This window comes from Gopherus evgoodei, chromosome 13, assembly GCF_007399415.2.
Source record: "Gopherus evgoodei ecotype Sinaloan lineage chromosome 13, rGopEvg1_v1.p, whole genome shotgun sequence".
Lineage (NCBI taxonomy): Eukaryota > Metazoa > Chordata > Testudines > Testudinidae > Gopherus > Gopherus evgoodei.
The window spans coordinates 8,945,876-8,972,501 of NC_044334.1; the positions used below are offsets into that span (position 1 = coordinate 8,945,876).

The window sequence follows — 26,626 nt, forward strand, 5'->3', positions numbered from 1 at the left end:
ATGGCACAGAGACTGGCCATGCCCCACTCCAGGTGATGCCCAAGTTCTGAACATGCGTCGTCTCCATGCCCAGTGAGGTAGTCTCCAACCCAAAGATGCCAAGCTGCTGCCCACCCCAGGGGTCTGTGGGCAAGAGTGCTCTTCTACAGACAGTCCCAGGGCAGCCAGGGTGACAGCCCCACAGCTGTGGCCTGCTGAACGACAGAGTCAAAACATATTCTTGGCCCACCCCTTCCTGCTCCAGGGGATGTTGAAGGGAAAAATACCCCCAGAGCAGCTGAGGCAGGGATACGCTCCACCACGCTAATGCCCAAGCAATGCAGAGCAGAAGCAGACAGCTGGCTAGGTGCAGAGGTGAGACTTGGCTCTTGTCTCAACCCCCTTCCCTGTTTCAAATTTCCAGATGAAACAGGGGTCTGCTTCTGACCTCACTCACCCCAGCATAAGGTCAGGAGTAACTCACTGAAATCTGTGGTTACGCCAGCAGGAATGGGGGAGATGAGAGCAGAGTCAGCCCTGGTATTTCCACCCTCTCTCTGAGTGGCCAGCGCCCCCATCCCCAATAGTCACAAGCTCCCCCTGATACTCAAAGGCTAGTCTGGCCCAGTGCGGGGCCATCACATTGGTCTGCATTTGAACTACCACCCAGTAAACCAGCTGCAAGCTGCAGCCTGGCTCACGTCTCTAGTGCAACTCGAGTACAGCAAATAAAACAACAGGAGTGACGAGGCCTAACTGAAAGCACATCGAGGGGCTAGTAAACTATGCAGCCAGTCTAGATGGGGTTGGGAGAGGGACTCCTGTCAAGTGAAGAAAACGTGCAGAGATTTTAAAGGTGCCTTGGTGTGGTGTCATTCCCCGTCCCCCTCCAACTGTCCCTTGCCTACTCAGTGGCGGCTGTGAACTGAGTTGGTGCAGCAGGCCTGTTCTTAGTGGAACAGTGTCCACATCACAGAAACCTTCAGCGCACCCGTCACCCTGGCTAGCAACTCTCCATGTGGTCAGGGATCAGACAGGCCAGAGACAGACAGAGAGAGAGAGAATCCAGAGAGATGGGAGAGAATGAACTGTCCTGACATCCCCAGATGTGGTCCATCCAGCTCTGGGGTGAGCCAGGGGGTGGATTCAGTGTGGGGAGATTGCATTGCCGCCTGCCTGGGCTGTATTTGTTCCAGAGATGAACCAGGAACACCAGTCTCTGGAAAGGACGGTCTTTTCCCCTAACGATAACGCTCACCTAGCATTTTCTCTGTGTGTTTCTAACAAGGTTCCTCATCACTCTCCTCATTAACGAAGGATTGTCTCCCCTCGCTGGTCCCCCAGTGGAGACAGTTCACGGGGATAGCGTGTGATGGCATAAGGGGAGGATTGCGACTTCACTGACGGATCCAGCAGGTGGAGAGAGGAAGGAGAGAGTTTGTTTGCAAACACAAATAAATGCAGTTCCAGCAAAGGGAAACATGCTGCAAAAAAATACACAGCTCTTTGGGTTGCCTCTTTCTTGCATATTTAGCCCAGTAGAAAACTCTACCTACAATAGGCAGGATGCAGAGGAATCGCTGAACTCAAAACGAAGAGGCTAACAGATAATGTTGGGATGGGTCTCAACAAGGCCAACTCTTAATGCCCAGACAGACTTTCTTCTCAAAGGTGAACCACGCCTGGCTAGATTTTTGCAGTTTGCTCCTTCTTAGGCATCCCCTGAAGATGATCCAGTAGCTGCTGCATTTGCAGCTCACACCTGTCTGCCTGCTGACTGGCACAGAGATGTCTGGGAATCAGCGGTGCCTATAATCTGCACACAGCCTTAGCTGGCAGAGAGCCATTGGACACACTTCGAGGTCCCCTTACCACGATATCAAGCCTTTTAGTCTAGGGCCATGGTAGATGCAGGCCCACATTTCACTCTAGGCCCCACCAAGACAATTGAGATCAGCGAGGCTGTGATTGTTAGGCAGGGGGCAAGGCTTTCTCACTGGCAGGGCCATGTCTGGGCAGCTAAATCCCTGAGATGCCCATCTGATTTCCCCCGTTTTTCCAAGTCTCTTCTGTTTGGGTCATTTGATACATGACCATTTCATATAGAGGAAGGGGGTGCTTCAAAGTCTGTAGCAGAGGTGGGGGTGAGGCTGTGATAGCACTTTATAAGTGACGACCAACAATCTGTCCCACCACAGATTTGCAAAATAGACCTCGCCAGTATTCAGAACTAGCTTTATCTCGCAGACGTGGAAGCCACCCAGTGGTCAGTTGTATTATCTCCACTTGCTTTCTGTTCTCACCAAGGCAGGCTATATTCCAATCAGCCCCAGATCACTTCAGCTACCAATGATGCAATTCAATTAACTACAAATGGAAAATGAGCAGTGAAGAGATGTAGCTTAATTGTCTTGCATTTCACCCATCAAAATCTCTATGAAAGTGCTGTGGTGCTGGGAGATTCTGCCAGTCCCTAGATATCTGTGAAGTTGCCAGAATGTATCTTGTGACATAGATTTGGGAATGCAATACCTCTCTCTCCAGTATGGCCTGTGTTATACTAGATCATCACAATGGTCCCTTCTGGCCTTGGAATGTATAAATTTGATGAAAAGACAAAGCAGAAATTTGCCTTAAATGGGACTTAGATGACAGCATGTTGTTTGAGCAAAAAAACCAACCAAACAAAAAAAAGTTGCTTATTTACACATTGCAATGTTATTTATTCCTGAGCACAAAGCTTCTTTAACTTCCTCTTGCTGGGCTTGGCTATTTGAGGCAGATATGAACTCTCACCCTCAGGCTTCAAAAGCACAAGTTCTACCCTGAAAGCTAAAGAATCAGCTCCCCTAGCAGCTCCGTCCGGTAGCTATGAAACCTCACAAGCCAAACCATCAGGCTGAAGAACACACTATGGAGAAGGCTGCCCTCTCTAAGTGTCTTTTCCTCTAACCACATACGGCCGCTCTGCTCCCGAGCTAACGAAAGTGGGACGCTAGCTGGAAGCGCCCCCGCTCTACGAGAGACCGCTGTGACGACAGACCAGGACTTAGGATCCCCGCTAACACCGCGGTTCGCACACTCTTTCCGCAGCATGTGCCACATCTGGAGAGAGATCATCCAGCTTGCCCGCGCACCTTACAACACCCTTGTGGAACCCACAGGCCACTGCTTACATGGGAAAACAGCTTGATGCAGTAATATGGTATTTTTAGCTGCTTTCATTGCCATTTCACAACTGGAAACAAGGAGGCATCAGCCCCATGGGGCCATCAGCAAGTGATCTACAGACTACAGCCAGGGAACGTCTCCATGAACACAGATGCTGCCGTTTGGAAAGCACTGTATCGATGGGATGTAACATATGGCCTGCGTGATAAGAAAAACATTTATCCCTACTCATAAAAAAAGGACAACTGCCAAAAAGGGACTTTTCCACGCAAGATCCCTTCCGTTCGGAAACAATGGCTTGTACTGTAGATTTCCTGCTGGATTCACACCATTCTGTAGCCAGCACTGTTCACACAACGCTATCACACCTCCATAGATTGAAGTTGTATAGATCTCTACCTGTGAAATTAAACTCAGCATCTCATTATAAACTTGCTTCATCAGTGCAGTAGCAGAACAATATCATCCAAAAATACATCAAGCTATGGTTGAACACAACTTTAATTCTGCCCCTTACACACAGACATTGGAACAGACTGTAATTACATGATTTTACATCTGCATACGTTTTAGATACACATGTATCTGAAGTTCCAAAAACTAAACCGTTACACTAATGTCTGAGAAAGTCTAGGCGATGACATAATTAAAGAGACTGTCACGTAATGTTTCAACCTTAAAGGATTCAATCTTAAAACCAGTTCACCCCAACTGACAACTGAATATTGCATTTAATATCTGGTCGTCTTTCTTTTTTTAAAAAAAGAGGAGAGGAAATGGAAGTTAAACAAGCCTCGGTTCTGTAACTAATACAAACCAGTCAACAAAAGCCACCGGGCGTCAATCAATGCCTTTAGTGAGCTGCACACTCTGAGGCTGGGCACTCATCTGACAAAGGTCACTACGTGTTAGTTCTGCATGCTACGTACTGCATGTGTTTCCATGGCTGTGCATTCATCCTCACTAATTTGTATGAGTTAAGCCTGTCCCTGGACTTGTCAATATTAAACATTTAGAAGTTTAACCCCAATGAGCCTAGAATTTTCAGGTCTTTGGGAGATCTATAAAACACTAGGATCTTGGAGAATATTGATGCAGAGGTATTAAAAACGCTTAAAAACAGTGGGTGAGATTATCAATAGGAGCAGAGTTAGGCCAAATCTGAGTGCTTTGAAAAAATCGCAAATAGCATGCTGTGGAACGCAGGCATGTAGCGAGCTGTGCATAAGCGTGCACTAATTTCTCCTTAGGCATCCACCTATTGGCTTACTGACACGGACTCTGGCGCATGCCCGGTACAAAAGGTCATGTCGATTAACCACAGGCGCGATTAATTGTGGGCACAAGATCATGCCCACAAAACTAGAGGCAGTCTTTCATTGCGAAGGCCCATTATCACAGATCCTGGTGCCCAAACGCAAGATGTCCTGGCACAATCAGACGCCGCCTGTATTGGCTGATGCTGCTGAAGGCCTGTGCGTATGATGAGATTAACTCAGAATCAAGCTGAATGTGTTTGGATGCCACACTTGTCATATTTAGACAACTTAATGAGACGACCGGAAGCAAAACACTGCAGGAGAACGTAGCTGGGAATCAAAAAGAGTGACATCATTCCTCTTGCGTTAACTGATTAACATGCACATCTCCAGAATGTAACAGCGCTGAGGAGAATATTCTGGGCACAGCGTCTCACCGCACAGACACGAAGCAATGCTTCTCTCACGAAAGCTGCCTGATTAACACTTGACACACAGTGTAATTGCTGATGCTCCTTGCTGTGCTTATCAGATCATAACACAACTGTAACAAGCTATTTAAAAGGCCACACAGGCAGAGGCAAGAGCTGGGTGGCGGAGATGTTAATGACATATATTAGCCAGCCCAAGTTTCCCCACAGTCCTAATATAAGACTTCTGCTGAAGGACAAACAGCATCAGGAGCACACGCTCCCGTTCTGCAGGCTCAGGGACAAAGAGCCTGGTCGAGGAAGGCAGGCGAAGGGGCAGTGTGCAAAGGAGGCTTAGGCCTTGGCTACACTCACTTTACAGCACTGCACCTGGGGTGTGAAAAAACATCCCCCTGAGCGCTGTAAAGTGTCAGTGTAATCAGGGCAGCAGCGCTGGGAGCGCGGCTCCCAGCGCTGCACGCTACACCCATAAGGGATGTGGTTTACATGCAGCGCTGGGAGAGCTCTCTCCCAGCGCTGCCGCTCTGACTACACTCACACTTCAAAGTGCTGCCGCGGCAGCGCTCCCACAGCGCTGCCGGGGCAGTGCTTTGAAATTCCAAATGTAGCCATACCCTGAGTTCCTCCACATTAGCAGGGTCTTTGCAGCAAAATGGTGCCAGTTCCGCTGCTTTTATGCCCTTCTATGGGCACCTAACGGGGATCAGGATCTCCACTTAGGGCTCAATGCTACTTCCCCGCGAAGTCAATGGAATTTTTTCCCTATTGATTTCATCAGCAGCATACCGAGCCCATAATGATCAATCCTACAGTGCGTCCATCCTCACACTCAAGTCAGCAAGCCCAGAGTTCTGAATATGTGTTATTTAAACAAAGAAAAACTCCACTGCTCTGTCACTAAGACATTAACAAGCAAATCTAGGCATTGTTCTTAGTGTGATGAATGAAAATCCCACTGGTTTTATATTCTCTCCACTGTTCCTCAACAAGCAGTTAATGGCCCATTTCCAGATTCAGTATAGATTCCTGACAGACCATCCATCAGTGGCTCAGCACCTGAACGGAATCATTTGCAACACAGAAGCTAGCATCTTGGGGGCAGAATTTTGCTCCCTTTTACACCACAGCCATTCTACTAGATTGGAGTGACTCCGGTTTTAGCAGCAGTGTAAACTTGCTAGGGCTGTGGAGAAGCCTCCTCTGGCATGCTTTTAGGAAAGTACACATTGAGAGGTGCGACTGGACATAGTAAAAGGCAAAGCATTAGCTCTTCACATGGGGATTTAGGGGTCTCCAGATACAGGGATGAGCAAATGATTTATGGGTTTTACTGTAGCACTGGGAGGCCCAAACTGAGACCAGGGCTCACAAGGAGGGACAATCCCTGCCCCAAGATGTTTACAGTCTAGGTAGACAAGGGGTCGGAAGATAAACAAAGGCACAGAGCAGGGGAGTGACCCGCCCAAGGCCGTCCAGTAGCAGAGTTAGAAATAGAATCCAGCTCTCCTGACTGCCAGTCTAATGCCTTATCCACATTAGGGGATCCCTCTTGACCCCTTCAGTTATGACACTGGTAATTCTGGCCCACGTGACAGGTCAATCAGTCCCTACGTAGCATAGAACCCATTTGCCAACAGAGCCAAGAGGCTGCACATCTACTGGCCCTGCCCACCTCCACTCCCTGGTACCCCGGTGCACACATGACTCCTGCAGGGCAGGGCTATAAAGTGCATGGCGATCATGGCCTGCCCTCCCTTGGGCAGCTGAACCAGCACGACGACTGCGCAGAATTTATTGCCAGCTGCTTCCCAGAATATACCAGAAAGAGGCCTAATTCTGCCATGTCACAGTCACCCGGGGGGGGGAGGTGGGCGTGGTTATTTCCCATTTGGGGTGGGACAGACGTGTCATGTCACAGCTCTAACGGGGTGTCACAAAGAACAGAGAGCTAAAAACCCATTGAGTTATGCCCAGCGCAGAGAGCAGTTTCCTTTTCACCTCCCGGTGCTGGGAACTGGCATTGCCAAAGGCGTCAGTGCTCGTCAGCCCGAGAAGCTCCTGGCATGATTCACCGTGTTTCATGGTTTGCTTTGCATCTCCCCGCTGTGTCCTGTTCCACACGCCATCATGTCTCAGGCTGCTGCTGGGTCTGGACATACCACAAATAACCTGGGGTGGATTAACACAGACTGGCACCGAGATCCATTCACATTTCCAGCTACGTCCCAGAAGATGGGCCTCCTCTGAAACTCTGCCCCTAGCTTCCCCACTCTGCCTTCCCAGACTTCACATCCCGGATGGACTCCTTGATTTCCCTCTCTATGGACTAGACTGTCCTTTGCCCTAGGGGGCGCGAAGAACAGGGACAGAGCACAAAAAAATCCTCCTTAGACCCTCTAAGGTGCTGGCCGCAGTCACAGTCCTTGCTCTGGCTGCATCAGCACCAGCATCAACACCAGCATCTATTTGGCATCTTCCACGGGGGAAGGATGATCGATCCCCTCCCCTGAGTCCCACTGGCCTGTACATTCTCTCTGAGCACAACCATGACTCCTGGAGGCGTGATGCCCGATACCTCCAAGGACTCCTACATCACCATTGTCCCCTGCTGGACACTGGGCTGGTGAGCCCCAGTTTAACCTTTTGTTTCTCACTGATTCTCCGCTGGATGGGGCACCCCTGCCAATATCAGGATTATGTCTCTTAAGCCCGCTCCTGAAAACAATGGTGACATCGTACACAAGAAACTCTGTGAGGGCCATGACAATCTCCATGCAGGTCTAGAAATATTCATGGCAGAAGTTTTCAATGGGACCCTCAATCTGGGAACACAAACCTGGTTTTCTCTTTGCTGAAACTTGGCATGGGGGGGGTGTCTATCAGAGCAATTTACAGGCAACGTGAGCTTCTTGTAGGGATCACAATCCAGCACAGCATCCTCTGACTCCCGAACCTCCCAGTGTAGCAGAGAGGTTAGTGAAGTTAGGTTTCGTGGGGGTGGGTGGGTGAGGATTGGGAAAAAACCAAAAGCCAAAGATGAGGAAACACGAAGTTATTTTAAGAAAGCAGATTCTGGAATTAGAAGGGGGTATTTTCCTGGAAGTTTTCCAACCGTTGTTCCATATACACTCACAGCCGCCAGTGCTGAACCATGCTCTCAAGATTATTTATAACATTTCACAGCCAGCAAATGCAGCACTCAAAGCCTGGCCATGCCTCAGAATGTAAGCACTCTCATTCAGGATCAGGCATGTCCTGCACTGAGACAAGTAAATCTCTTAAAAAGGCAGGAGAATACCCAGAGCAGTGTTGGAAACATTCATTGCGTGACTACGTTCTGGCCTGGCCATTTAGATCATGAATTCGCCACCACAAGCTGGGTAGCAAGACTTGTATGTTAAAGCAGCAGGACGGATTCTGATCTCAGTTACAATGGTGCAAATAAGAAGTAACTCCACTGAAGGCCATGCAGTCAGATTGGTGTAAACCTCAGATCAGAATCAAACTCCTATATCCTGCAAAAGACAGAAATAATCACAGTTTAATTACTTCAAATGTAAAAGTCTCTCTTGCATGTGCGGTCTTTTGCATTAAGATTAAAAGATAGCTCAGATGGGGCTGCCGCTTATCAATACGGGCCCCCATCTGGAAGGTTTTAATTTCTAGACACCAAGGGAGCCTTTTATTTTCTCCCAACTCCAGGTGCATTTCATCCAGAGTCAGACCACCATGGCATTTTGGCACATCTTACAAGCTAAGCAGGGTTTGGCATGACCCAAACTTGAATTGGAAACCTCCCAGGAAAACCTTGGGATCTGCCAACTCAGCAGGTGGCAATCTTCTCTCTAGTTCAGGGGCTTGTCTACACTTCAAACACTGCAGTGTTTCAGTGTAGATGCTACTTACGCTGACACGAAGGGCTCTCCCATCGGGGTAGGTAATCCACCTCCCCAAGAAGCACGAGCTAGAAGAATTCGTTCATCAACCTAGCACCGCCTACGTGAGGACTTAGGTCAGCTTAACTACATCACTCAGGGGCGTGGATTTTTCATACCACTAAGTGACGTAACTGGGTCAATTTGACCAGGCCTCAGTATTGGTCCGATATCCTCAAAAGTCAAATCCAGGATCTGCTAGTCAGAGCCTTCTCTTTGATCTCAGCCGCTGGAGTGGAGTTAGAGGAGAGCCGTAACTCCCTTCCATGAATCAAGAAATCCCTATAGCACTGATACAGCAAGGGGGTTATTCTTCCTGTTGCCTCAGTGATGCGAGCACTCTCGTGAAACAAAGGGACGTGCAATGCGTGAAATTCACACGGCCATGAATTGATCCCACAGTTGAACAGCAGAGAATAAAACTTTTCAAGAGCATGTACACCATTCCCTATGGGAACTCCCTGAACTAGGCATCGCGGGCACCGTGAATTCTGAGCTGCTATTCTAGCGGCAAAAGCACAATTGGAAAGTTTGAAAGAATGTTACTGGAATTCTACCTAGCAGGTCGTATCTGCAATGGGCTGTGCTGCAGACAACCAAGTCTGTTTGCAAATGACTCATCAAGCATAAGAAGAAAACTGGGGAAATGGGTCATATTGGAGACGTGTGTTAATAATCCTCCCAACATTTCCTGTGCAGAGCGTGACTGACCGACTCATTTCTGTTCCTGGCTCATCTCTGAGTATTGCCTTTTGCTAGTCATTTTAAGTGGGTTTCTGCGGCTCAGTGTGTCATACTCCATCACACCAAGTGACAGAGGTGCAGACTGCAAAGTTCTCGCATTCAGAAGGCACTTTAAAGTGAAAACTAAAAGGCTAAGGAGGCCTTTGAAAGTGATGATAAAGTCTAGTCATCCGCACAATTATAGGAAAGCTTCTATTTGTCAGAGGCACTGTATAGCATGGCTCACGCGCCTCTCCTCAGAGCTTCTGGGTGTTACCGCACTTACTTCCAGCCCCTCTGAAAGCCTAGGATACAGCATCACTTGGTTGGGATGACTCTCCACGGAAAGAGAAAATCCCACACTTACATGGAACTTCTGATCCCTAAACAGACAGAGGGCAAAAGTCTATTTCGCTTTAAATCTTGGATGGAAAACAAAAGGGTTCCAAGGTGCTGGGTTTAAACAGAGACTGGGAATGGTTGGGTCATTACACTAATTGAATCTATTTCCCTTTGTTAAATTCTCCTCACACCTTCTACGGGTCATCTCAATTATCACTTCAAAGGTTTTTTTTCTCCTGTGGATGACAGCTCATCTCAAATGATTGGACTCTTCCAGTTGGTACTTCCACCTTTTCATGTTCTCTGTATGATAAATATCTCCTGTCTGTGTGTTCCATTCTATGCATCCGATGAAGTGGTCTGTAGCCCATGAAAGCTCATGCTGAAATAAATTTGTTAGTCTCTAAGGTGCCACAAGTACTCCTGTTCTTTTTGCGGATACAGACTAACACGGCTGCTACTCTGAAATCTGAACTTTGTCTGTTTGCAACACATCTGTAATGCTAAAACCATGCTTACCTCATATTTTTAAACATCAATACAAAGATTTTTTTTTTCCTGTTTAAACTATTCTACTATAACATTTGAAAGGCAAACCTGGCCTCATTGTCTAGCACATCAGAACCTGAGAGTGAAACTGACCAGAAACACAAGTGAAACCGATCAGCCTTTTTTTGTTTAGTTGTCCAAATAAGCAGAGCTCAAAAAATAAAATAAATACATCAATAAATGATGTAAAGAAAATTAGATTTTTAAAATTCTTTCAGCTTTAATGTTCAAAAGTAGGGCTGTCAAGCGATGTAAAAAATTAATTGTGATTAATCGTACTGTTAAACAACAAAAGGATCTTTATTATATGGAGATATACCTATCTCTTAGAACTGGAAGGGACCATTCAAGGTCATTGAGTCTAGTCCTCTGCCTTCACAGCAGGACCAAGTACTGTCCCTGACAGATTTTTTTGTTTTTTTGCCCCAGATCCCTAAATGGCCCCCTCAAGGATTGAACTCACAACTCTGGGTTTAGGAGGCCAATGCTCAAACCACTGAGATTCACAAGCCCCTTCATGCTTCAACCACCCATCCAGAGGACTTGCGTCCATGCTGATGACGGGTTCTGCTTGATAACAATCCAAAGCAGTGCGGTCCGACACATGTTCATTTCCATCATCTGAGTCAGATGCCTCCAGCAGAAGGTTGATTTTCTTTTTTGGTGGTTCGGGTTCTGTAGTTCCCGTATCGGAGTGTTGCTCTTTAAAGGCTTATGAAAGCATGCTCCACACCTCGTCCCTCTCAGATTTTGGAAGGCACTTCAGATTCTTAAACCTTGGGTGGAGCACTATTGCTATATTTAGAAATTCACATCGGTGCCTTCGTTGCGTTTTGTAAATCTGCAGCGAAAGTGTTCTTAAAATGAACAGCATGTGCTGGGTCATCATCTGATACTGGTATAACATGAAATATGTTGCAGAATGCAGGTAAAACAGAGCAGGAGACATACAATTCTCCCCAAGGAGTTCAGTCACAAATTTAATAAACGCATATTTTTAAACGAGTGACATCAGCATGGAAGATGTCCATGCTTCGGCCACCGTTCCAGAGAAGGGACATAAGAATATTTAGCATATCTGACAAGCAAATACCTTGGAATGCTACAAAAGTGCCATGCAAATGCCTGTTCTCACTTTCAGGTGACATTGTAAGTAAGAGGGCAGCATAACCTCCCGTAAACGTAAACAAACTTATTCATCTTAGCAATTGGCTGACAAAGAAGTAGGACTGAGTGGACTTGCAGGCTCTGAAGTTTTACATGGTTTTGTTTTTGAGTGCAGTTATGTAACAAAAAAAAAATCTACATTTGCAAGTTGCACTTTAATGTCAAAAAGATTGCACTACAGTACTTGTATGAGGTGAATTGAAAAATACTATTTCTTTTGTTTATCATTTTTAGAGTGCAGATATTGTAATAAAAATAATGTACACTTTAATTTCAATTACAACACAGGATACAATGTATATGAAAATGTAGAAAAATATCCAAAATATTTGTTATTCTATTGTTTAACAGTGTGATTAAAACTGCAATTAAACATGATTAATTTTTTTAACATGATTAATTTTTTGAGTTAATCGCATGAGTTAACTGCGATTAATTGACAGCCCTATTCAAAAGGTGTTCTACTGATACAGATGTATTTAACACAGGGTTGGCCCATTGACACTGTAGCCCTGATTTATAGTGGCCAGTATAAATCAGGAATAAGTCCACTGGTATAAAACCACTATGGGACCAAAATCACAACGTAGGCCTTTAAAGGGCAAATTCATTAATCCAGGTGCAACAGAGAAACTTGGGAACATTAAAAGCTTTTGCGTATTTATTCATTTATTTATGAAAGAACTAGAAATGCTGAACGCGCTTTATGAGGGCAAATGGATAGACAGGGAAATACATTCCATACAGACATAAGAGCAGTAGGATTTTTTTTTTTAAGTATAAAAAATCCTTTGAATTTCAATTTTCCACCGCACTGTTGTATCTATAAATACATAGCGGTGCTCTTCTGAAGGAATAAGCACTGAGACAGAAAACAAATTAAAATTTAATCTTATTGATTTCCACAGACACAATCCCAAGAGCCAAACAGACATTGTTGCCAGCTTCCACTGGCTGCACTGCATCCAGCTCCGTTTTTCAAAAGCCTGACAGTAAAGCCTGAAAGGGCAAGCGGTGCCACAACCCATCAGCACCCATACCTGCGATGGAGAATGACGGGATTTACATCCAAACCCGAGTGACACGGTGGCTAATCACGGCCCCACAGCAGCGGCACTGAACATAAAAAGCGGCAGTGAGCATCTTGACATTAACTCTTCCTCTCCAAAAGGGAGAGAAGTGATGAGCTCAACACTTGAAAGGAAAGCAGACGTACCTGTGTTCCAAAGGACGGCTCTGACACTCAGATCAGAGACTGGCTGTCTCAGAGGAGAGAGACAAAAATCGGCAAGTCTCTGGGCTGAATCTCAGTTACAGCCCTGCGATGCCAGGAAAGCCAGGGGTTGAGCCTCACAGCACCCTGAGCTAAGTGGAGAAAGGTGCCTGGTGTTAACTAGAGCCCCAGTTCAGTCAGCAGCTTTTCTGCCCCAGATATGAATCAACAATGGGGGTAAAATAGCCGAGCCCTAAGAGAGGGAAGAAATAGCTGAAGGAGATGCAGGTATATGGCTGCCCAGAGATGTGCTGTAAATGTAGCTCCCTCCTTACACACACAAGCAGCTCTACAGAGGATTTCAGGAAGAAAGAGGAGAGGGGGAAACAGGGGAGGGGAACGTGAGGGTGGGAAGGAGGCAGTAACAGGGGAGAGGAACATGGACGTGAGCGTTACAGAGAGGGGGTGGGACCTAGAACAATGGGGCCCTGACCTGGTTGGTGTCTTGGAGCTACTGAGATGTAAGTTCTAGCTCTCCCGTTGCAGCAAAGTCCTTCTGAAAGTAGATGCTTTCCAGAGCCTTCAGACCGCCTGGAGCAGCAGTTCTCAGCAAGGTTTGAGCTGCCCTACTCATCTCTAGGGAGGGTCATTTAAAATGTCCACACAGCCGGTCACTGCTTCACCCAGCATAAAGTTGGTGTTCCAGTAAGGTCTGGTATGGCTTGGCCTACTCCACCAAGGTGACCAAACTGCATCCAAAACCAATTTATAGATATTAGCCAGGCTTGGGAACTATTTTGAAACTTCTCTCTCTCTCTCCAGTGCAGATATGGCCTTTCAAGGATTAGAGGATTCACAGCTTCAAAGAACTTTAGGCCAGACGGGACCATCAATCCACATAGCACAGGCCACCGAATTTCCCCCAGCAATTTCCGCGTGAAACTCATATCTTGCAATTGAACTAGAACATATTTTTTTTGAAAGGCATGCAATCTTGATTGAAGGGAGGGGCCATGGAGACTGAGCTATCCAAATCCTGAGCCTCTCCTGTCAGTAACAGGCAGTCTGAAAGCTGCCAAGCTGGACAGTATGCCATAGACTGGAATATGGAACAGGACACAGACCCACCACACTTATTTCACATGATACGTCACCACCACCCTGGGCTACATTCCAACCCAGTGTCCTACCAGTTAGAGGTTCCCCTCTCCCATGAGCAGTCCCTCTGAGCCAGTGATTTCCCTCCATGAACAGAGACTTGCTGGAAATCATGTAAACATACACACGGTCATGCAGTGACAACGGGCTGTAAGTGACTGTGTGCGTGTACAGTCAGGGGGAATTCAGAGAGCAGAGTTAATGGCCACAAACGGTGCATTCCCCTGCACAGGCAGCACAGGAGGGATTGCTGACTGGAGCTGGAAAGCGTCCTCCAGGGCACTCTGACAAATGAGATATGAACAAAACCAAAAGTGTGATGAGTTCTATTCAAAAAGTAATCAGGGAAAAAAAACCCACCCAGCACTGAACAGGAGACCTGGAATTTTTGCTTAAAATCAGAGTTACCCAGGGCCAGAAATGTCAAGCCAAATTGCCAGCAATGTCAGAAAAAAAGCATTGGGGGGGGGAGGGAAATCTCTACTGAACAGCCTTGTGGAATAAAACAGCCTGGTGGAATAAAAACATTATTAACAATATACCCAGTGCATGTGCCCTGGTTTTGGAGATTTAATTGAAAATGACACGGGAGGCTGCCTTGAGACAATAATGCAGCCCAGGAGGACTAATTACAAACTCTAAGGAGATTCCTACAACCTCAGAGGCGTCAGACCAAGCTGTATTCATCCTTCTCTCCCACAGGGGAGACTGAAGATCACTTGCAGAGCTAAATTCAAGTGTTCACCCATTTTCCTCTTACATAATTACCGGCTGTGCGCCAACCTCTGGCAGCAATTTACAAAGGCTAGAGAAGCAGATTCTATTGGTTAACTCAGGACTGCTCTCCTGGCGGTGAGCCCAAGGAGCTGGGAATGCTACTGTGTGAAATGAACATATCTTGGGTGGCTGCGATTGCCATGGCCCTGTGTGTCCTTAGCACAATCCCACAGAGCATCAAGCAGCAAATGTCAAATCAAGAGAAGGGTTCCAAGGACAGTTTGTAAATAGATCCAGAGTAACATTTTCAAAAGGTACTTGCATGTGACTCAGGCTCCCACATGCCTCTGTCACTTTTGAAAATGGGACTTGGATAACTCTGAAAATGTCACCCTTGGTGCATTCGTGCTTTGGTCCTCAGGTAGCAGCAAAAATGCTGGGTCACATCTCAAATGTGCTTCTATTTAGAGCCTTATCTAGATGGCAGGTTGCTGCAGAGCAAACCAGGGTGTGAATCCACAGCACCTCAGCCTGCTGTATACTAACGTTCACTACAGGGTGCTGAAAGCCCTGGAGCACAGTAAGCCGTGAAGACGTTCCTGTGCAGCAAGCTGGGATGTTGTCTGCGCAGCAAACCAAGGTGTGAATCTACAAGCCCTAAAACTGTACCTGGCCAAGGGACATCCCTGTGCCTGGGCACAAGGCCCACATCTGTATGCACAGTTTGGGTGGTCACAGCACAACTATGCCATGTCATGGGCTTGTACGCAAAAGGGGGCAAGTGCAAAACCTGCAGTCGCAATTTCCAGCGCCCACTGAGGATGGAATGAGAACACATCTGAGATCAATACACACAGGCGGAGATTTTCAAAGGCACAAATGGCCGCAAGACGAATGTCAATGGCGACCGTACGCTCCACTGCCACTTATGCCTTTGAAAATCTCACCCAAAAAGCAAATGCAACCAGTTCTCTCAGAACAAAGCCCTGCACTTTTCTACCTTCTTCTTTAATCCCATCTGCACAGGCATAAGTTTCCGGAATACAATTAACTTGTTCAGCACATTGCATATAGTAAGAAAGGGATCCCAGGTCAAATTTGCCAAAGCTCATAAATCTCCCTTGTGCAGAGAGACCTTTCAAATCACACTTGTAAAGTAGGTCACAGGGAGGAAGAGACGCACAATAGTGTTAAAGGAGAGCCTGGATTCTGAGGAAAGCTTTGACGCAGACAATCCAGCCAACATTCCATGCCCCCACACGCAATGGGGTTCTTCTGGGCCACTTACCCAATGCGCTGGTGGGAAGAAATACAACTCCCTGCTGAACCACAAGGCTAAAACTAAAATCCACTCACCCCTGAACCACCACAGCTATAGCCAAAAAGAAAGTAGGTCACACAATAGCTGGCTAAACTTGATTTCCTAGAATCTCTAGCCGTGTGTTCTCCTCTCTCGTCTGGCACAACCTGTAAGTAGGGGAGACCCACACACTTGGGGAAGCAGACACTCCAGTTTGGGGTGGAGCACTAATCCCTTGCTTTGGCATTTAAACGAGTGCCTGGTTTTCCTCCTTCTGAACTCAAACGGATGATCCAGGGAAGCATCATCACCCCAAATGCAGATTCAAGCTTTCCCTCCCAACCTGGAACAGCCTGTCTCGGCTGCCTGGATCACCCTTGGACCTGGATATCCTTCTACTTTCTATGCCTTAAAAGACAACATTTCGCTCCACCCCCCCGTGAATCAAAATACAGATGCTTAGCTCCCCAGCAACCCTGCTTTCTGCAGCAATTGACTGGTAGCCTTTCTACAACTCAGCTGGGAGGTGCGATTGGGCTACATGCATCAACAGGGATTTCCTTCCTAACCAACCTAATGGCATTCGTGTTCAGGGCTGTGTTTGAAACTCAGCTTCATGGGGTTACGTTTGACTCTGTGAGCTCACCGCTACAAAGTATGTGATGGGAACACCTTTCACCGCCAGAAACCAACCACTCACACTCCACTAACACAGTTCTACACAGACCCTAATAATCAATGGCCAATAAGAGATCTCAACACTCTGTGGACCAGTGTGTAAATCCTTTCATTATCAAGAACTAGTGTAACAAATTAAACACACAGTCTAGACTTCTATCTACTTCATTCAGATTCTGAGACCGTATAAACCACCTCAGTATCCAAATGCCTCCAGTTCTTACAAATGTGACAACGTTCCCTCTCTGCCTTGATGGGTCCTGTGCGTTCCTATGCTCTCCTCAGATGTTCATGGCAGCCCTCAGTTTGGCCGCTTTTGCTAGAGGCTCAAACCTGCTGTTCACTCAGCTCATCTTATCACTGGCCAGCATGGGAGAAACAGAGGACAAACTCCACAGTCTCTGTTGTCCCACCTAGTGCGTCGGGGACAGGCCAGATGCTTTTCCAAATTAGACCTTCCCTTCTGGTCAACTCCTCCTGTGTCCGATAAGGAGTTGTGGGGGATGGGAGAACCCAGGCCCACCCTCTACACCGGGTTCCAGCCCAGGGCCCTGTGGATTGCAGCTGTCTACAATGTCTCTTGTATCAGCTGTGTGACAGCTACAACTCCCTGGGCTACTTCCCCATGGCCTCCCCCCAGCACCTTCTTTATCCTCACCGCAGGACCTTCCCCCTGAAGCCGGATAACACTTGTACTCCTCAGTCTTCCAGCAGCATGCCTTCTCACTCCCTGCTCCTTGAGTGACCCCCACTAACTGAGGGGAAGTCCTTTTTAATCCAGGTGTCCTGATTAGCCTGCCTGCCATAATTTATTCTCAAAAAATTCTTAATTGGCTCCAGGTGTCTTAATTAGCCTGCCTGTCTTAATTGGTTCTATGGCAGCCCCTGCTTTGGTCACTCAGGGACCAGAAAACTATTCATCCAGTGGCCAGTATATCTGACTTCTACCAGACTCCTGCACCCAACTGGTCTGGGTCTGTCACACAAAGTTGTTTTGCTCTTCACCGAGTTACCTTCAGTTTGTCAACCTCTCCCTGGTACTGAGCCCCCAGGGGAGTTAAATGCACACTCGAGAAAGGCAGTAGGGGGTATGAAAGAGAAAGGCAGCACTGGGAAGTGGGGGGAGAGGCTGAAGCTCCTGGTAGCTCCCTGAAGGAGGATCTGGGAGATCCCTATTCAGAGCAGCTGCAGCAGAAGAGGGGAGCTGAATAAACACAACCCAAACCCTTGTCCTGTGTGTTACCAGAGCGCCAATTGCAAGACTGATTTGATTCATATGTATGTGCACGTAGAATCCCACACACGTTCTGTTCCCTCCTCTAGAGGCTGCACTACTGCACTCCCCAGCAGCTGACGAGTGATCTCAGTTCACATCGCTAGGCTGGCAGCTTGCCGGGCCTTCTATTTTTTAAAAACAAAAAAAAGGTTGATTGTTTATTTACATTTTTTATCCAGGGATAAATGGGATCCCCCAAAAGAGAAGAACATCCTAGCGGCACATGGATATTATCAGGGCTACATGTGGAAGAAGTGTGTTATTCAGCCATCTGGAGTCGGACTTGACCTCCGTTTGATCCACATCTGTTTTGAACAAGCACATGCCATTGGGAAGGTTCATAGCAAAACCAACGCCAGGTTTTGGGCAGGAATGAATATTACAGTATTGGGGCATGAACTGCAGAACACGGACAAAGTGAAACCACAAACTAGGAACTGAAGCCAAGCCGTCATGCTCAGCTGCTTCCAGTTTGTTCCATTGTTACCATTTGTGCTCAAGGGCACATTTAACTCATATTGTTCTTCACTTTCTTTTCAGCACCATCCACTGGACAGTTCAGTGACCCCAGCAGCCCCAAGCAAGCTGGACGGGCAGTTTGAATCATAGGGTCACGGCATTTTCAACAGATGACACTGTTCCAGGGACAGTCCAGCTCTGCCTGCCCCTCCTGCTGCAAAAATCCAAGCACTGCATTTATATCTTCCACTGTGCACCAGGCAAGTACACTGAAAGAGTGATCCCTAGGATTGGAACAACCTTCCTGAGCATCTCTCTAGTGTCTTCTCAGATCATCTGTATAATGTTTCAGTTATCCAACTGACGAGACTGGGAAACAAAGACAACGAACCAGTCCACCCTGCCCCACGGTTCTAACCAACCCAACATGCTCCAAACCCCACCCAACATGCTCCATCTTCCCCAATATTTGTGAGAAAAGCTTACCCCCCCTCAGTGACTGCATGATCCTGTGGTCCTCATCTTTGTCTTCCCACTTCCTGGTGGTTCTTGTCTTAACCTAATGCCCAAGCAATTCAGGTGGGGATTTTGGCCAAGATTCTCTGAAGTGACTAGTTATGTTGAGTGCACAACTGGAGAGGACTTAAAGAGGGTCAAGAGTTTTCAGGAAGCGCTTACGCACCTGCCCCCTGAAATCCAGGTTCCTTTGGGTCGTCTCAAGGCAGGCACGCACACTTTTTAAAAATCTTGGCCTCTCTCTTTATGCAGTTCCACACAGCATCATGCATATCTAGGTGTTTATGAGTTATAAAGAATGATACCCTCGCCAAAGTAATTGCTTTACCTCTGAGTAGTGCCCAGGGCATGTAATCTTTAAAAGTCAGGCACCTGGAGTTCTGCAGCTCACAGTGAATTCAAAAGACTCACAATTCAAAACAATTAGCAGCTAGTCACTTTCTTTTTATGCAGAATCATCCATTAAACCCAACACCTAGAATGAATGTGCTTGATTGTCTACAAAAGGGCTCAATTTTCTAATGTCAATGCAAAGCACCCAGCCAGATTCATTTCTCCTTCAACCCCAATTGCAGGTAGTGGCTGTGTTTAATGAATTAGCAGTCCAGGAGAGTTACACACTGTCAGCAATTCCAACACACCCTTTTATTAAAGTTTGCTGCTGTGTTAAAATGCCACAGATTCAGCCCTGATTTGTGTCAATCTCCCTTCCATTTGCCTTGCCCCATTTAAAGTGTTCAACACAGATCACATGGTCCCTTTAAATCCCCCCTCCGCCCTTAGGCTCTTTATGTTTTGCATAAATCACACTCACGGTTAGCACTGGATTCCCCAAGTGCAAGGGGTGGGGAACTTGGCACAGCTAAAGCCACAGGCCCTGCCCTGCATTACGGTTCTTCAGACAGCAAATAAAGGGCAAACTTGTTCCACTAATGCAAGGTTTTTCTTAATATTTCCAGGCTGATGACCCCTTATTCAAAGTCAAAAATGTCCGCAATACCCTCACATTTACTGCAGAAGAGTAAAAACACGCAAAGAGTTACAACAACAATAAGCTGAGATAATATATCTGTGTTTGAGAGGTTGAAAGAGAGTCCCTGACCTTGAAGGGTAAGGGTGTGTGCAAAGTGGGGGGAAAGAGGTTTTCTTTGCTTGATTGTGTTTAAATGTTAAAGGTCTCACATTCCCCACCGGGGGTCGGGACCAAACACCGCCGTACAGGAGCAGCATTGAGCTCCCAGGGAACCCCGCACACCAGACAGGTGCAGAATGCTGGCGATAACCTCAGATAATCCCAGTGGCACCAAAGTGCTCTGCAGATGGCATAGGCCAACATTTTCAAACATGAGACCAATGGGAGCGGCAGGCGCCAGGCCCCTCTGGGAAGCAGGCCGCTTCCATATAGATGCCTAATTTCGGGATTTGGATGTCTGAGGCACCCAAGTTTGAACATGTCAGACTCAATACTGTGCATACAAGCTACACAGAAAGGCGGCCATCATTGGTGGGTAAGGAAGCAGCCAAAAGAGCATCCCCCCAGCACATCCAGCCGTGGGAGGGGAGTTTCTAAGGGATTATCCCACAGGTCAGCATACAGTAATTCAAGGACCCAATTTACCCCAGGGAATGTTACGCTGAGTGGCTCCTGTTGGTTGATCGCGTCAGGTTCCAGGGCACCATTCTAGGCATTTCAAATCCAAGGCTTATCCGCATTAAACCCTCACCCCTTCCAGCAATATAACACGCAACAAAGAGCCACACTACACAATTAATACCCTTTGCTCTGGCTGTCAACATCCACCAACAGTCATTTCTCGCAATTTCCACAAGAGATCACACGGCAGGTAGGCCACTGGCATGTACTGCTGGCCGCAATCCAGATCTGCCCCCCCCCACTGGCCTGGCCCCAGTCAATTGTTACAAGCAGTCATTTCCTGAGGTTAATACAGGCAAAGCTAGCTGAGTAGTGAGTGCATATGCACAGCACAACTGCCATGTCAGTACCTCAGTCGGTTCAGCGAGCGCTGGGCAGTAAGTGACTTACCCTGTTCTCATCATAGATTATCTGCACTAAACTGCGATGCTTGGACTCAATAGGCGGGGGCGAGATCGGTTCCTCAGGCTCTGGTGGTTTGGCTGCTTCCTCCTCCAACTGTTGCTGTGAAAGGTTGAAAAGAAGGAGGGGGTGAAGAGTGAGTGGTTCAGAAAAAGAAACACTCTGGCCATATGAGACTCTCTCTCTCCAGCACTGTGACAGATATAGAAAACGTAACCATGAACCATTTCCTGTGAGGCATCAGCAAGACAAAGGGGCTAACAGAGGGGAGGGGAGACTAACCCTTTAAAATTTCCTATTGCCTCAGCCAGGGTGTTTTCTGGCCACAAACTGGGTAAAGCATCCCTCTTAGATCTGGCCTGTGGATCTCAACTACAGATGCGACGCATAAAAAACAGCTGAATGAAAATTCCATGGAGGAAAACCATTTCTCAGAGCAGCAAAGTTCCTTGTTTATGTCTTAATTTGGAGCTGCACTGTTTGCCACTCATGTTTGGGGGGGGGAGCGGGGAGTTGAGGGGTTATGGGACTTTTTTGGTTTAATATCCCAGTACTGAGTTCCTAGTTCTTCACTTGAATGAGATGCCTTCTGTGGCTACGTCTTATTATTCTTTTTCTATTTACAATAGTGCCTCAGAACCTCGGTCAAGCATGAGGGCTCCTGTGTGCTAGGCGCTGGACAGCCAAGTATCAAAGACAAAGCGTCAAAGAGCTCACAGGATACTGCAGGCAGATGAAATAGACAAACAGGGTGGGGAGCACGAGGTAACACCGGGAGAACCGAGTTTAGCAGAAAGGCAGAAGTCGCAGCTCTCCTACTCAGTGCCAGACGGGAGTGAGCCGCAGGTATCCTGGCAGAGGCAGGATGTAAGGGGGGGGTTCAGCCAATCAGGAGATGGGAGCTGTAGGGATCTCAAAGGGCAGTACGGCCCATGCAAAAAGGGTGGCATCATTAGACAGGGCAGAGATGCAGGCGGGAAGTGGGCAAGCAGGCCACAGAGACTAACTTCACTACTGTATTTATTAGATATTACTAAGGAGCCCAGAGGCAGGGTGTCAATCATCATTGGGGGCTGCTTCTCAAGGTCAAACGGCCCCACGCACTTACTGCAATATCGGCACCTCATACAACTCTAGTAACATCAGACTGACCCAGAAGCTGCTGCTACGGGCATCAGCACAAGCAGCGCAAGCTGTTCTCTTCAGGGCACCTACAGACCAGGCCTGTCTCAGGAAGGTCGTTTTCAAATCCCCTTTTCCTTTGCTGTGTTAAATAAAACGAAGGGAATTATCAGAATCTGGTAAAAACTCGACACCAACAGCTGCAAACTAGACACAGCTGAGCAAGGGGCCAGCGTCCAGTTCAGACTCCCCTGCCTGGGAGACAGATTGCAGCTGAACGGACATCTCTTCCTCTGTGGTCCTACATAGAAAAGGGGCATGTGGCGGTTCCCTTCGTTCTGAGTCTCAGCCTTACCCTGGCTGTACAGGTGAGGTACCCAAACTCCATCTACTGAGGGCCAGCTGGGCAACTAGCAGGAGCCCAAAAGCCATGCCCAAGTTCCCAGACATGTCCACGGCTTTTACCAACAGCAAAACGAGGATAACCCTGATAGTCACCTAGATGTGAATGCTCAGAAGATGAAGTGAAGCAGCTGCTTGTTTGAGCTCAGCAGCGATAAAAACCTGTCCTTGATCACATCCTGCAGAGACAGGCAGAGGGTGGCCGTGAGCCACATTTCCAGGACTCTGCAGGTGGCACTTGGCCTTTGGGCAGACCTGCTGCAGAGAGGATGCACCTTGGAGAGCGCTAGAGAAAAATTAACTCTGGCACAGCATAAAATCCAGCGGGTACAAAACGAGGGCTGAAGTGCTGCACCATGAAGAGAGGGGAGGTAGGAAGGTACCTAGGCAAGCTATATAACACAACGCAAGAGGTTTCATCCTGCTCCAATAGCATCTCATCTATTGTCATCAGAAACACTGAATCACACTGATTTTAGAGGAGCCTCAGATTTCTAAACGTACAACATCAGCCCTCTCTGGACATTTCAGCCACTAGTGCCACTGCAGCGATGCAAACCCCTTCACACCAGTGCAATGCAGCCTGCATGCCCGCGTGGAAATCATTCTGCATTGATGCAAATGGTATCTATGCTATGGGTTCACACTGGGGCAATTCTGAAGTCTCAGCATAGGCAAAGTAACAAGATGAGTGTGCGTGCATGTGCACGCTCAAGTGTGTTTCACAAACATTAGTGCATGATGCTGTACAGTACATCTGCCACGGCCTGAGAAACATTTGTGATTGTAACTGTTTAACTTTTAAAAGCGAATGTTAAAATATTCCCAACATCCCAAGGAACGGGCAGCCTGCCAGACGACGTACTGCATGTACAATCTCATCCTGGGTCATTATTGTCCTCGTGACCAGTATGAAGTGAGGAGAAATGCCAAAATCTTTTCAACAGGCTGGAGGAACCACACAGATGAGAGGGGGAATAACCAGGAGACCGTGAATGTTATGTGCAAGGTGTGGCAGAACAGGAGAGTGAAATTGTGAAAATTTGTGCAATTTAGATTAATTTGCAAATGACTCATCGGAAATGCTGCTCCTGAACCAACAGGATGGTTCTCATACTTGGAAACATAAAAAAAGAAGAGAGTGAGTTGTGCAAAGACTCAGAAGTGAATCTGGAAGAGGCTCTGAGGATGTTAATTTAGCTAAAAACAACAACAACAACAACAAACAACAAAAATATATATATAGCAACCAGGGTCATGCAGAAGAGCGAGGGGCAGCAATCCGGAATAAGGTATGGCGATTTTTTGGGAAGCTCTGCAAGAAAGGGGCTTCTCTACCAACTTCAAAGGGCTTGGCATCAAACCCTAGCGCCCTTAATTGTGTCCTGTCTATCCACCTAATTTCACACCCGATCTTCCAATCCTGACCAAATATAAAGCACCATCAATACAATAAAAACAGCAACCCCCAACTATCCCTAACCTTTGAGCCACCCCGCTGCCCCAAAGCCAGAGGAAATGTACATTGTGCCTTGCAGTTTGATCTCAAGACCCAATAACTGAGGCATCTGAAGGGTAAAGAGTGGGTTCGATATTCCCTTTTGGGAATATGCCCCACTACCAGTCCCCTCCTTTTTAAACCAGGGGACCACTGTCTCCACTGATCACAACTCTGGCAGCATCCAGGAGAGAGAAGTGATTCCCCACCAAGGCAAGGTAAACCGCTTAAAGCTTAACAGGTCAGGACCAACACGTTCAACTCCTCCTGGGAACTAATCAGCAACCTGTGTCTTGATGAACTACTTTCCCCTGCGGTTTACACTGCACGTCTAGTTCTTTGTTCAACTAGAACCACTTCCAAACAGAGCTGGGTCCAAGCAGCAAAGGTCCAATCCAGGTCAGAACTTTCCCAGTGTCTACAAGTGTTAGGCTCCGGGGCTGGGTTCTAGGAACGAAATGCATGCGTTATTCTCATAATAGAAAAGAAGCCCTTTACAGTCCCCAATGCTACAAAATCCAGGAATTCGAAACAAGAGCCTCAGATTATCAAAAACACCAAGACCCCAATTTCTATCAGGGAAAGGATTTGGACAAAATCTCTAGAAACTCTGATAGGTATTTTGGCAGCCCACAAAAAAAACTTTCCCCAAGTGGTCAAAGTTGTTCCAATTGGTTTAAGATAGAAGATTTGATGGCAAATCAAAAAATGAATGTTTCCAGCTCCTTAAAAGCAAAATCACCACCCCTGCAAATCTAATTATAGCTGAAACACAGTGAAGAATTACAGTCTCTCTACTCTCCATGGGTGTAATACTGTATAATTATCAAAGGTGCAGGCCCACCAATTACAGTACACGGACTAGGGGTTACTTCCCCTCTGTGCTCGCTGGGATTACAAAGATGACCTCAGTAGGTTTAGCCAGCAACCACTTCCCCTGGAATTTGTGCAAAATGGCAAAGCAAAATAGGTCACGGTACTCAGACATGAACAAAGACGGATCTTAAAGGTCTGCCACAAAAAAACAGGCTGGGACTGTGACCTTTACAATCAGAAAATCAGGATGAGTCTTGACGGTAACACGCCAACCCTCCGCTAGCCTGCAACTTCCCTCTTCGTCTAAAATGAAAATCCCATTGCAGTGACTTCAAGGCAACACAAAGCCCTGTCATTAGCGTCAGCGTAAGTTCCCTCTCTTCCTAAGGCCAATCAGTTTCTAAATGAAGGCAGCACCTTCCTCTCTTCCCCAACGACAATGGTATGGCAATAACAATACTTAATCTGCAGTATGTATGGCAGCAAGCACAGATCCCTCCCGTTTTATCAAGTTGCATGAGGTGTGAGCTGAAATAGCTTTGACTCCAGTTTTCTGTGAATCTAGTTAGTCTTTGGTCTGGTCTACGCTGGGGGGGGAGGGGTTGATGTAAGATACGCAACTTATCTTATTAAGTCGACGTATCTTACTTCAACTTACCTCCCGTCCTCACGGCGTGGGATCGATGCCCGCACTCCCCTGTTGACTCCGCTACCGCCGCTCGCCCTAGTGGAGTTCCGGAGTCGACGGGAGCGTGTTCGGGGATTGATATATCGCGTCTATACAAAATGCGATATATCGATCCCCGTAGATCAATCCCTACCCGCTGATCCGACGGGTAGTCTGGACGTACCCTTTGGCATGGTTGCCCTTATTCAGAAGTAGATATTTAAAATTTCCTGTTAATCCAGACACATGCTAGTTCCTGGGCAGAAATCACCGGTGATTAGTCTACATACACAAGAACATGGCAACTTTAACAGAATGAAACAAGGTTTCCAACTCGGGAAATCTATTTCTAAAAAATATTCTAAGAAAAAGAGGCTGATACACAGCAGATAAAATTCAGCAGGGGGGATTGTTCTCTAACATGATAAATCTACCTAGCAGATATGGCAAAAAGGCCAAGTCTTGGGTTCCCCTATGGTGCTGCAAAGCTACAGGCAACCACTGGCTCCACCTTTGCCAGCAGGTGTCAGTGTTGCATTTCCGATAAGCATTTTGGGGACGGCTTAGAAAATATTTGCAAAGAAAGAAAATCTCAGCAATTTTTTTTTTATTTTTATTTGGGGGGGCAGGAGGGGAGAGATCTGTGGTACCATGGCCAGGAATAACTGCATGGAGATTATCCTTCCTTGTCATGAAAGTGGAGAAGTGGAGGAGATTTAACACATATGAAAAAGAAGTGGCACATGAATAAAGCTAGGGAGGAGCAGCTGGACAAAGAAGCTCACTGGTCCATTGGATTTCAGGAAAGAAAAGCTCCTGGGCTGCTAAAGACTTTGCTTCATCAAAACCCCTCCTGCCAGCCAAGCCCAGCCAGAGCCTTCATTGCCATTTTTGGAACTACCAAGGAGACACTGTTGCTGCCTCTCTTTTTTTTTTTTGCACAGGCTTTGCGTACAAATGTATTTAATTCTCTCTAAGACCTCCCAAGGACAGAGGGAAAATGCATTGAGACATTAGGGCTTTGCACAACTGCTCTACTGTTTGCTCAAGGAAGACCTGGCTAATATCTTTTGTTTTTTCTCTCTCTCTCTCTCTCTCTCTCTCGTGTTCTTTAAAAGTCAGTGGCTCAGATGCCCAGATGGACCAAATGTTCTCAAAGTATTACAGATAGGACCTTTTCTCCTCTCTCTTT

At 47.0% G+C, this 26,626-nt stretch overlaps 1 protein-coding gene across 15 annotated transcripts in view; it reads right to left on the minus strand.

The window, feature by feature from the left end:
* The window catches only part of NCOR2 (nuclear receptor corepressor 2), a 402,926-nt gene that overhangs the window by 188,277 nt on the left and 188,023 nt on the right, over positions 1 to 26,626 (minus strand). For 14 of the 15 annotated variants that reach the window (XM_030583492.1, XM_030583491.1, XM_030583488.1 and 11 more), the window contains exon 6: positions 20,918 to 21,031. The exons of the other annotated variant lie outside the window; for it this stretch is intronic. In XM_030583492.1, the coding sequence (XP_030439352.1) occupies positions 20,918 to 21,031 (114 nt within the window). The remainder of the gene's footprint in view (positions 1 to 20,917; positions 21,032 to 26,626) is intronic. 15 annotated transcript variants of the gene reach the window in all.